This window comes from Balaenoptera physalus (assembly GCF_965194825.1).
Source record: "Balaenoptera physalus genome assembly, chromosome: 15".
NCBI classification, from domain to species: domain Eukaryota; kingdom Metazoa; phylum Chordata; class Mammalia; order Artiodactyla; family Balaenopteridae; genus Balaenoptera; species Balaenoptera physalus.
The window spans coordinates 91,671,280-91,683,415 of record NC_138894.1 but is presented as its reverse complement, the minus strand read 5'-3'; the positions used below and the strand labels follow the sequence as shown (position 1 = coordinate 91,683,415).

The following is a 12,136-nucleotide window of genomic DNA, read 5'->3' as shown; positions in this document are numbered from 1 at the left end:
TATAAGTGCTGTAGACTAAGGCAGGCAGATTGATTTAGTCACCACTCCTGTTTAAATGGAGAGTGTTAGACTGGGTGAAGGCCAGGTTCCCTTCTGCCCTAACACCTGCGATTCTGGGATTTGCTTTCGAATTGTATTCTACTCTGTTTTGAGTCAGGTTTACTGCCTCAGTGCAGAAAATCTCATAAAACAAGACTGGGTTTCGTTTCATGCTCGTTTACAGCTCTAAAGCCAGTTGGGATATTTGCTTCATTGGCGTGTCCACTAGACCCAGGGCCTCGGCTTAAGCCAAAGAGTGGTTCTCCCCGCGATCACAGAAGTGACAGCAGGTCTGGTAATCCTTTGCTGACAGCATAAACTTTGGGTCTCGTCATTTCTGTTGCTTGAGCTTCCTCTCAGAAGACATGGAGGCTTAGTTTTCTTTAAATGTTGATGGGTTGCCCCAGTTTTTGGCAGATGGTACGGTTATAACTAGCTTTACTAGCATGCAGGGAGCTCAGCTTGTCACGCCGCTCGCGTGTTGTATTAGTGCTTCGCCCTTGGGGGGATCCCTGTCTCGGGAGTCCCGCTCTCTGGATGCCGCCTGCTGCCTTTAGCTGCCTTGCAGCCCAGCGGAGTGGCAGGCGGGGGCTCCGTCCCGCTGCCTCGCCTGGGAAATGAGTGGGTCCCTGTGGCAGCCCTCTCTCTGCTGCGGGGTACCCTGCATGCTCTGGGAGGCCAGATCCCGACACCCCAGTGCTGCTGCACCGCTACAGAGCGTTCACACACTGTGATGTGAATTAACCTCCACCGAGGAAGAGAGTGGAGAGATGCCTGTTTGGTCTGGTTTGGTTTGGTTTGGATTTGGCTCCTTGCGTGGCTTACCTGTTCAGCCAGCATCTCCCTGAGTATGTTTGTTAATTTACCGTCAGGAAAAAAGGGACAGTTTAGGACCTGAGATGCTTGTATTCTGTATTTCAGCAGAGGGACAGTCATAGCATCTGGGATGAATTCAGTAGAAAGCCCAAGTTGGTACTCCCCGTGAGACAAGGCTAATTGTATTTTCTGGCCCTGGAAAGAAGTTATCCTTGGGACAAAATGACTCTAATTAAATATCCTCTTTGCCAAATTTGTCGCTCTCCACACCGCCAAAGGCTGGAGACTGCATTCAGCTGGAAGAAATGTCTGTTGTGTCTTACAAAATCTAAAAAAAATTTTTAAATGATCATCAGTCATGCAGAAGGAAGACTATAAACTTCCTTTTAAAAGCCTGACAAATTGGAGGAAAATGGAATGGCCTGACTAAAATGGGAGCGTCACTAGTAATCCGTGTCTTCATGGCAAACAGGGCTGTAGGATCTGTTTCCTGCTCCTTGCTGAGTTTTCTGCTAAACCAGGGCTTCTCAAATCAGGCTCTCAAGGAACATTGGTATCTGATGAATTAGATAGACCTGTTCTATAGCTGAATTTCATGATGACAGCATTTTCTCCAAATTGTAGCAGGGAGGGAATTGAATGGATAGAATGGTCTCTATTTAAAATTTTTCTCCTGTGAATTTTTCTTACAGCCTTGCTGTCAGCTAATTGTTAATCTGAATGGGCCAGTAGCAAGCAATTATTAATGTAAAACTTGGAACAGCTTAAGATGGGCAGCTTCTAGGTTTTGTGGACGATTCTCACGGTTGTCCTTTTTGAATAGTAGCCACATTTATACCTTTATCATTATTCCTACTTCACTTATAGGCACTGGATATTTTTCCATATTTTGTGGTGCATACACTGTGAAGTAAGAAATCTGTCTTTGAGGGTAGTTGTGTCTCAGTAAGAATGAACAACTTTCCTAGTAGCACAGGGAAAACGGAAGAAGGCAGGTTGGGGGGGCAGGGGGAGTACTCACTCCAGTGTGGTTCTTTGCAGCACTTGAGATACTTAGAGGTAATCCTGGGAAGTGGCTCTGCTTCCCAGGAAGCCATGGCAAGGGCAGGAGAGAGTGGCCGTGAAGGACTTGGGCTCTGGGGCCGGGCTGCCTTGTTTGAACGTTGGCATTACTGCTCCCAAGCTGTATAAGCTGCATCAAATTATTTAGTCTGTCGGGGACAGTATTTTCATCTATAAATGTGGAGTAGTTCCTGCCTCAGAGCGCAGCTGGGAAAATGAAATGAGTTAATTCATTAAACATGCTTAAAACAGCACCTGCCTCAGGTAAGCACAGAATAGGATAATAACAATAGCAGCAGCAGCAACTGCGTGAAGGTAGCTATTATTATTCAAAATCATCTTCTTGTCCATGGAAGTTTTCTGTATTTACCAAAGCGCATCACCCCCTTTACTGCTCCTGCTTCTAAGACTCAGTGGACACCAGCATTTGGAAGTAGTCCAGGAACATCACCTAAATGCACCTGTGTAGTTGTGTGACCATATGAGGTAATGGAATAGGCACATACTTTTTATGGGCTGAACACCTTGGTAGAGTGCTTGGTTGCATTTGTGCCGTGGTCTCCTACTGTAGAAACATATCATCTGGTGTACTGGTTCCTGGACGAGCCAGTTCATTCTATTAATAAAGATCAAAAATAGGATTGATGGTACTTCTACTTGGAATTGTCCAGGTTTGCAAGATCAGGCAGAGCTTGGTGTCTTTGAATACTGATTTCTGATGACCCAAGGGCGTCTGCTAGGCTTCGGCAGACTGCAGAACGTGCAGTGATTTCCACGTAAGAGGTGTCAGCACAGCCGTGAACCAGGAGAGTCTGGTCCAACCCTGTCTGTCCAGCTTCTGCTTGTCCCAGATTGCTGTCCTCAAACCCAGCTGTTCACACTGCAAGGGTCAGTCCTGTTGTAACGGAGGCCACGCTGCCTCACCCCTGACTCTGAGCTCAGTGGAGAGGGGTCTATAAATGCAGGTCCGCCCAGATGTAGACACATGTGAGTGTGTATCTCGATTAATCCCAAATCCAAGCTTTTACAATTTCTTGACATGGCTGGTGGACACGGGAAGGGGTAAACAAGAACAACTGAACTCTAAGACATTTTATTTGGTCTTTCCTTTAGCAGCTTGGTGGGTGGGTAAGATAAGCCTTTCATATTTGAATATTTCTCCAAGATTTCTGAGAGGCGTTTCGCCATTCAGAATTCTTTTTTTTTCTGAAATTATCTTATCTTCTGCCCTTTGCTTTTTTGGACTAGTTATGATAGTTTCTGAAATGGTAATGAAATAGTCATTTTTGACACATCTCTGACAAAAACGTATTGTAATCTCTTGTTACCATTGTGTGTGGAGGGCGGAAGGTGGGTGGACACGTATGTGAACGAGGTGGGTTTTGTTGAAATTTAAGCGACAGATGGCTGGCATTAAGGATTATGAATCTGTCATCTGTCATTTTATATATATATATATATATATATATATATATATATATATATATATATATTTATAATTTCTCTGTCACTTTTGTGCTGTGAGGTTACTTTCCCTGCAAGTGAGTGTCTATACTCAGGAAAACACTTTTAAGATCACCAGAAATTGATCTGGATGCCCATGTTCCCAGCTGATCAGGACGGAATGTCTCTGAGCTTTAGCCGGGGAGCATTTTGATCTCGGGGAGCCCACTGCCCTTGACCTCAAAGCTGGGCTGGCATCACTTGTACCCCTGTCTGGGTGGGTGTGTGGGCCCCCAGTGTCCCTTGCAGGGAGGGGCAGCTGTCCCCTGGGAGCTGAGGTCCAGGGACACCCTGTGATGTGCCTCTGTCATGCCTTCCACATAAAAGCCTGCCTTCTGATAGCTATCTTTGCAAGCCAGTGAGAACCTGTTCTTGCTATATTTTAATGAGGAATGATACTGTGGTTTCCCATTCCTTTCCACCCATCTCTGTTTTTTGTCTTTCAACAGGCAAACCGGCCTCCTGCAAAGCTTAACCTATTAACCTGCCAAGTGAAAACCAACCCTGAGGAGAAGAAGTGTTTTGACCTAATTTCACGTAAGTTTATTTCTCAGACGCTGTGCTGCAGAGAAATTATTTTACACTCTCGTCTAGGGCATCAACCCCATTTCAGACAGTGCATTAATTTAAAGAATTGGTTTTCAAAGAGAAAGCTCTTTATTTCAGGTGACTGCGTGCTTTTTATTTCCGCTGGTGATGGTCTGCTTGCCGGTCTCTCGATTCAGGGCTTGAATCTGCGGACGGCCTTGCTCCACTCGCGGGATCTGTAAACCTGGGCACGTCCTCTCAGCTTCCCAAGACTCGGGTTTCCTATTCGTAAACAAGGAGATTATACTAGATCAGCCCTCAAGCCTAAAAATCCCTTCACTTCACTATAAAAAAGGGCAGTTCTGTCATCAGAGCTCCCCTAACTTGGGCGCTGTTCGAACTGCTGCACCGCTGATGTGATGAGGTCCCCGGTATAGCTCTTGAAACTTTCAGGTTGAAATCTGCTTGTCTTCCCACCCCAGAATTAGTGTTTCTGCTCCTGTGCTGCTCGTCTTTGTGGCAGACCCAGAAGAACCGCCACAGAACCATCCATTGTGGCAAGTGGCCTCTCAGCATCGCCTAAGGAAGAGGGCAAGGGGGAGCGATATCTTAAAGAAATATGATGGCCTTTTGGTCTTGGCAGTTTTCGGTGGCAGAGTTACAGTTTCGGGGAAGGAAAGGGCCAGCTCTCCTTTCAAAAGGCAGTCACTGGGGATTTGGGCACAAGAGTTATATTTATAGAGGAAAACTCCAGACCGTGCCTTTTGGGAAGATGAGTGCTGTCTTATTTGCCTCAGTATCCCGAGCATGAGGTGGCTGCTTTTTAAGATGTGTGTTGGGTTGTATTATCGAGGGTAGGAAGTTACTATGTAATTTAATGCTCACAGCAAACTTAGAGGAAATGATTACCGGCTCCTCTGTGCTTGGGGAGGAGACGGAGGCCTGGGCTCATGTCCTGTTCTCATGTGCCTGGCCCAGAGACCCGGGCCGGTGTCCTGTTCTCATGCGCCTGGTCCAGCGGCCCGGTCTGGCGTCCTGTTCTAATACACCTAGTCCAGCGGCCCGGGCCGGTGTCCTGTTCTAATATACCTGGTCCAGACGCCCAGGCCGGTGTCCTGTTCTAATGCGCCTGGTCCAGCGGCCCGGGCCGGTGTCCTGTTCTAATACACCTGGTCCAGCGGCCCGAGCCAGTGTCCTGTTCTCACGCGCCTGGTCCAGCGGCCCGGGCCGGTGTCCTGTTCTCACGCGCCTGGTCCAGCGGCCTGGGCCGGTGTCCTGTTCTCACGCGCCTGGTCCAGAGGCCCGGGCCGGTGTCCTGTTCTCATGCGCCTGGTCCAGCGGCCCGGGCCGGTGTCCTGTTCTAATACGCCTGGTCCAGAGGCCCGGGCCGGTGTCCCGTTCTAATGCACCTGGTCCAGCGGCCCGGGCTGGTGTCCCGTGCTAATGCACCTGGTCCAGCGGCCCGGGCTGGTGTCCTGTTCTCATGCTCCCGGTGCAGAGCTGCAGGAGCACGTTGAGCAGTGCGGTGTGTGGTTTGGGTGCTGTTTGCTCTGATCTTCAGCTTCCAGACCGATTTGCAGAATAAAAATTGACTCTCTCCAGCTTCCAATCCTGTGTCCCTCCCTGCTCAGTGTAGTCAGGCCCGCAGATTCATTTACCCTCCTCACTCGCAGGTCCTTCACTCACTCAGGACGGTGTGGAATGTGGAGGATTGACCGTGGTTTAAAATGTGCCCCTGGAGGGCAATAAAAAGTGACAGTTAAAGGGAGACAGCTTGGGGGTCGTACCTGACGTCAGCCAGTGTCTAGGGGACACTTGGAGGGCTGCGGCCTTTCATTTTCTGAAGCAGTAACTCATGAGAAGTGGCGCATTCCCCTCCAGTAGCTGATCGGCGGTTAGTCACGGAGTGTGAGTTCTGCGCACGGGGAGGGGGGCCCGCACGCCCTCGCTTGCCCCGGTCGCTCCAGCACCCCTATGGGGCCCCCGTCAGAGACCACGTGTGCAGAAGCATTTCTTTCAGGCGTGTAGATGACTCCGAAGCCTCCCAGCATACACATTTGAACAGCTGGCCAGGCCCCGAGGAGCATCGGTAGGTGTGAGCATGCCTTGCTGCTACAGGCGTGAGTTACTGCGGGCATCTGGTTCTGTGCTCGCGCTCTGGCCACCTGACATTTGCAAGATTCCATCAGTGTCTTTGCTCTGGTGCCTGACATGATACATACCTTCGGTCAAGAGCTTCCGGCCTCCGGCACCTTCGGAAGGGCTTACCGAGTCTAGTCCTAGGCGCTGCGGTGAACTTGCCAGAGTCCACTGTCGTCTTTGAAAAATGCTCTCATCTCTTCTTGCCACTGTCTTCCAGTGGGTAGAATGAATCCGGTCCTACACACTTGTCATCCTCAGCTAGTTTTCAAGAGGTGGTGCTGCCCTGGGGGGTGTGTAGTGGCAGTGCTTTGTTGCAGCGCTACGTGGGTTTGGGTCGTTACAGAGAAACGTCGAAACTGGTCAGGATCCCCCCCCGCCCCAGGAACCATCAAGGGAGACACTGCAGAGCGAGAAAACCGTGACCTGAGAGGTGGGGGCCTGGCTTCGGGTCTGACTGTACCTGCTGACCGGGCTGCTGGGACACACGCGTATCCCCGAGACACCTTTGTGCTCGTGAGACATCTGGGTGGCTGGAGAAATAAAAGTCAAGCTGTAGATGGGCAGCGAGGATGCTGTTTCAGGTGTGAGTCTACCAGGCCCCGAGGAGCCGCCCCTTCCTCCTGTCCCTCAACCTGCAAAGCCAGCTTGGAGTCACCCAGAGAGCCCGGGAGGAACAGACTGACCGCTGGCTCCAGCTGTTTCCCTGCAGAATCCTCCTTTACCCATCTTTCCCCCAGACAGGGACTCCCCGCCCAGATCAAGCCGTCGGTGGGCCTGGCTTCCCAAGGAGGACGTCCCTGTGGCAAGGCCAGCCCTTCTGGAGCTTGTGCAGTCCTCTTGCCCTCAGATTGACCCCACTGTTTACAAATTCAAGTCCTGAGCCATTATCCTCAGATCATGCAGTCATGCCAGGTTGGGGGGGGAGGTGTAGGAGAAGGTGCACATGATCTAGGTCAGTCCCCTGAGTGGGGTGGACCCACAGGGTGCCTCTCCAGGTCCACATGGAGGGTTCGTGGCCCGCTGGAGCCCGAGCCTGGGGCAGAGAAGCAGCCCTTCCCAGGATACCTCACAGCAGGGCTCTGGAAACTTCCTCTTTTCTCCTCCCTCTAGTTGAATCTGCTAGAAACTGTTCTTGGTGTAAAGGCATCTTGAAAGAGTATCCATACAAGGGAATTTTTTTTTTTTTAAATATACAGCAGGTTCTTTTTTTTTTTTAATTTATTTATTTTTGGCTGTGTTGGGTCTTCGTTTCTGTGTGAGGGCTTTCTCTAGTTGCGGCAAGCGGGGGCCAGTCTTCATCGCGGTGCGCGGGCCTCTCACTGTCATGGCCTCTCTTGTTGCGGAGCACAGGCTCCAGACGCGCAGGCTCAGTAGTTGTGGCTCACGGGCCCAGTTACTCCGCGGCATGTGGGATCTTCCCAGACCAGGGCTCGAACCCATGTCCCCTGCATTGGCAGGAAGATTCTCAACCACTGCGCCACCAGGGAAGCCCCCAGGTTCTTATTAGTTATCTATTTTATACACATCAGTGTCTACATGTCAATCCCAATCTCCCAGTTCATCCCACCACCACCACCCCCCGCCACTCTCCCCCCTTGGTGTCCATAGGTTTGTTCTCTACATCTGTGTCTCTGTTTCTGCCTTGCAAACCGGTTCATCTGTACCATTTTTCTAGATTCCACATATATGCGTTAATATACGATACTTGTTTTTCTCTTTCTGACTTACTTCACTCTGTATGACAGTTTCTGCGTCCATCCACGTCTCTACAAATGACCCTAATTCGTTTCTTTTTATGGCTGAGTAATATTGCATTGTATATATGTACCACACCTTCTTTATCCATTCGTCTGTCGACGGGCATTTAGGTTGCTTCTGTGACCTGGCTGTTGTAAATAGTGCTGCAGTGAACATTGGGGTGCATGTGTCTTTTTGAATTATGGTTTTCTCTGGGTATATGCCCAGTAGTGGGATTGCTGGGCCATATGGTAATTCTATTTTTAGTTTTTTAAGGAACCTCCATACTGTTCTCCATAGTGGCTGTATCAGTTTACATTCCCACCAACAGTGCAAGAGGGTTCCATACAAGGGAATTCTTATTTGGAAATTTTCACAGAGCATTTCCCCTGCTTCTCCACCATTCACGTGTTAAAATGAAGAATTGGCCACAGAAATGGGTTGTTCCCCCATCTCCTTGATTTTCCTGCGGCATCTGTGCCTGGTCTGACCATGAAGTGGCTCAGGGAAAACTTGGAAGGTTTTAGGCCTGATGTCAGACCCGGTCCTCTGGTGTAACCTGTCATGGTCATGGCTTCCCGAGGACTCTGAGATCCACTTAGAGTGGATGTGGACCTGCCCGCTCCGGCCCTCCCGCAGGTAAGGCTCTGCACACCAGGTAGAGCGGGGGCAGGGAAAGCGGCCTCCCTTCCCAGCACCTGACCACTAACATTTGAATCACAGGATTAAGTTTATTTTTCTGAACTAGACACGGGTCACTTTTTTTTTTAAAGTATTTATTTTATTTTTGGCTGTGCCGGGTCCTAGTTGCAGCATGCGGGATCTTTCGTTGTGGCATGTGGGCTTCTCTAGTTGCGCACAGGTTCCAGAGGGCATGGGCTCAGTAGTTGCTGCGCGCTGGCCTAGTTGCCCCGAGGCATGTGGGATCTTAGTTCCTGGACCGGGGATGGAACCCGCGTCCCCTGCATTGGAAGGCGGATTCTTAACCACTGGACCACCAGGGAAGCCCCTTGGCACAGTTCTCTTAAACCCTGTTCCTTTCCTCAGTAACAGGCTGGGGATAGAGGGTGCGGGGTGTCCCCTCCGTGTCAGGAAAAAAGGAAGGAAGAGGATCAGAGCTGGGGTCAAAACCTGACCCCTCGGCCATGGGGTGCGCTTGTTCCTGCCTCTTAACCTCTCTGGGCCTCAGCCTCCTCCCAGTCAGCTCACCAAAAATTATCCTAAGAACTAAAGTGCTTTCAGGAGTGTAAAGGCCACAATGTTCACTCACTTTGAGGGGCACGATGTTTACTGGGAACCCCAAGGACAGTCCCTGCCTGTCACTGCTCTGCCATCTGCAGAAGTTGGATCTCCTCCCTTTTTTTTTTTCTTTCTTGTTTTTTAAATTTAATTTTCTTTTTTACTTCGTTTTTGGACTGATTGTAGGCAAAGAATTTCTGTATATCCCTTACCCAGCTGCCCCCTAATACTGACAGCATAGTACAGGTTGTCAATTACTATTTAGTATATAATATCAGCCATATCTGCAACTGTCAAAACCAGGAAATTAAATTGGTGTGATGCTGTTAACTAAGAATCTTATTCAGATTTTACCATTTTTTCCACTAGTGTCCTCTTTCTGTTCCAGGATTCTCTCCAGGATTCCACATTGCTGCTGTTATTTCGCCCTAGTCACCTACAGTCTATATCAGTTCTGTATCTTTCCTTGTCTTTCATTACTTTGATACTTTGAAAATTATTGGTCAGTTTTTTGGTCATATGTCCCTCAGTTTGGGTTTCTCTGATGCTTTCCCACGACTGGACTGAGGCTATACACTTTGGGCTAGGAAAGCCAGAAATCTTGTAAGATACTCACTTTAGATAAGGCTTTTACTATTCAAAGGGCCATAACAATTGGGGGCCAACTCTGTAGCAAGTTAAAAAAAAAAAAAAAAAAGCTTTTGAAAGGATAGTGATGGTTTTCATTGAAGAGCTTCAGTTTTTGGAAGTTGCTTCTCTTTAGACTGGAATGGAGGAACAGAGCTGGCTCGATAATTTGCCTGAGAAAGCCACAGTTCCCAGGCGAGGGCTTGTAAAGGGCCGGGAGGGGTGCTGGGTTGTATACAGATCATTGACTTCGTAGCAGAGTGTAGACTCTTCCTGAGGTTAATTACGAACTCCTTTCTTTTGGAATTGTGTATGGATTACTGTCTGGGCTCACAATTGATGAAACTCCTCTTGCCGTGCAGATGACAGGACGTACCACTTTCAAGCAGAGGACGAACAGGAATGTCAAATGTAAGTTGTTTGGGGGTGGGACCTTGGAAGGGCAGCTGTCCTCGGGATTTAACACAGCGTCACTGTTATTTTTCTAGATGGATGTCTGTGCTGCAAAACAGCAAAGAAGAAGCTCTAAACAATGCATTTAAGGGAGATGACAATACGGGAGAAAATAACATAGTCCAAGAACTGACAAAGGAGATCATCTCCGAGGTCCAGAGGATGACAGGCAATGACGTGTGTTGCGACTGCGGGGCGCCAGGTGACCCAGCCACCCCCTCCCAGCTCTAGGACGTTTAAATCCTGTTCCGATTCACAGAAGCCAGTCACTGATTTTCCCTTTCATTTCAAACGCCAAGCTCAGCGCAGCCCAGCCTGAGCTCACGCTGTCGCACAGATGCTTACTGAACTGTGCGCAGACCAAGTGGGGGAAAGGGTGGGAAGATGCCTGCCTCCGGGCCCTCGGAGCAGGCCTGCGGGGAGAGGGCCCCACAGAGCTGAAGCGGTTTAAATGCTTTTTGAGAAATGAAAACAGAAGCACACAGCGAGGGTGGAACCAGGGTCATCCGGTCATTGTATTGGCTCCAGGCTGCGGCTTTTTCCGGGATTCAATCCATCCTCCCTTTGTACCGCTTTGTAGAACTTCTGCAGTAACTTTAAGCTGCTGTGTAGTCTGTGACCCTGGAAGAGCCACTTACTTTGTTAGATGTCAGTTTCCCCTTTTGGAAGATGAAGGGACCAGTGGCGATTGTCTGTGAGCCTTGGCCAGCTGCCACATTCCGTGAAATGAGGTGTTTATTTCTGTGTTTTGATAAGGCCTCCTGGGGTTTCATTTTCAATGGACATAAACTATGGTAGATTTTAACAACCAGTATTTTAAGCGTTTAATGAGCTGACTTATTCCTGTAGCTCAGATGGGCCGGTGTTAGGGGAGCTGTGGAGGAGCGTTCCCTGAACGTCGTGGAATGAGAGACGCTGTGGGCTGCTTAGGGTGGCCGTGTGCCTTTTCGTTCCCCTCGTTCTGCGACAACTTCCATCTTAAAAAAGGCGCATCCAAAATAGAGTGGACAGTTGAGAAGTGCCGTGGGTTCCTGTTACCCTGGAGGCTGTATTTGGGGGTAATTTGAGGAATTACCTCATGGGGTCTCGGACCGTTAAAAACATACCTTTGGCAGGAGACACTGCAGGGAGTGAAGGTAGCGAATTGTGCTTTTTCTTAGACGAGGACAGTGTAGTACTTGGACTTCTAAAACACTCTTATAAGGAATCAAAGCTATGACATTTTTGTTTTAAAATGCTAAAAGACAGTCTGAGTGATATAAAGCAGTCTAAATGTACACTCATACCCACCAAAAGCATGACACAGTCGATTCGGTAGGATAGGTCTAGTGACGTGAAAACACCAGTGCCCAGGAGTATTTCCGAACTCGGATAAAATGTTTATAATTTGAACATTTGAAAAATAACTTTGCAATCAACTAGTGACCAAGGTTGCAATATTTGCCTCCTATGAGTTTCTGAGGGCAACAAGCAATTCTAAAGAGAATTGTACTTCTGGGCTGTGATCATGTGCTCAAGAATGTTTTATTTTGAATTCCGTGTTTTCAGTAAATTCAGCATTCATCCGTCAAGCATTTCTTGAGTGCCTACTCTGGCACACAGCTAGGAGGCTTCGCTGAGCAAGTAAACATGTGGTGCAGGTGTGGGTTTGAGCCCAGATGAAGGCAGAGCTGCAGTCTGGCTCTGCAGCCTCACACAAGGAAGGCCCTTCACCTCTCTGAGCAAGATGGTGAAGACACCTGCCCTGTTTGCCTCCAGGCGCTCTTGTATGTGTTAAATGAGAAATTAAGGGAAAGCACCTGTAATTTCTGAAGCTCTCACACTTTGAGCTATTATTGCTACTATAATTGCTTCAACTCTGTGCTGAACAGAACATGGCATCAGCACATAGTGTGTGTTCTCTGCCGGTTATTAGCATGTTTGACATATAGACGTGTGTTAAGACAGTCCCCTGTGTGGTGCTAGACTTTGTCCCCTTTGCTGGTACCAT

General features: G+C 48.8%; 1 protein-coding gene across 6 annotated transcripts in view; it reads left to right on the top strand.

Moving 5' to 3' along the window:
* The window catches only part of ASAP2 (ArfGAP with SH3 domain, ankyrin repeat and PH domain 2), a 159,538-nt gene that overhangs the window by 111,791 nt on the left and 35,611 nt on the right, over positions 1-12,136 (top strand). For all 6 annotated transcript variants that reach the window (XM_082425824.1, XM_082425823.1, XM_082425821.1 and 3 more), the window contains exons 12-14: positions 3,870-3,957; positions 10,056-10,104; positions 10,182-10,348. In XM_082425824.1, the coding sequence (XP_082281950.1) occupies positions 3,870-3,957; positions 10,056-10,104; positions 10,182-10,348 (304 nt within the window). The remainder of the gene's footprint in view (positions 1-3,869; positions 3,958-10,055; positions 10,105-10,181; positions 10,349-12,136) is intronic.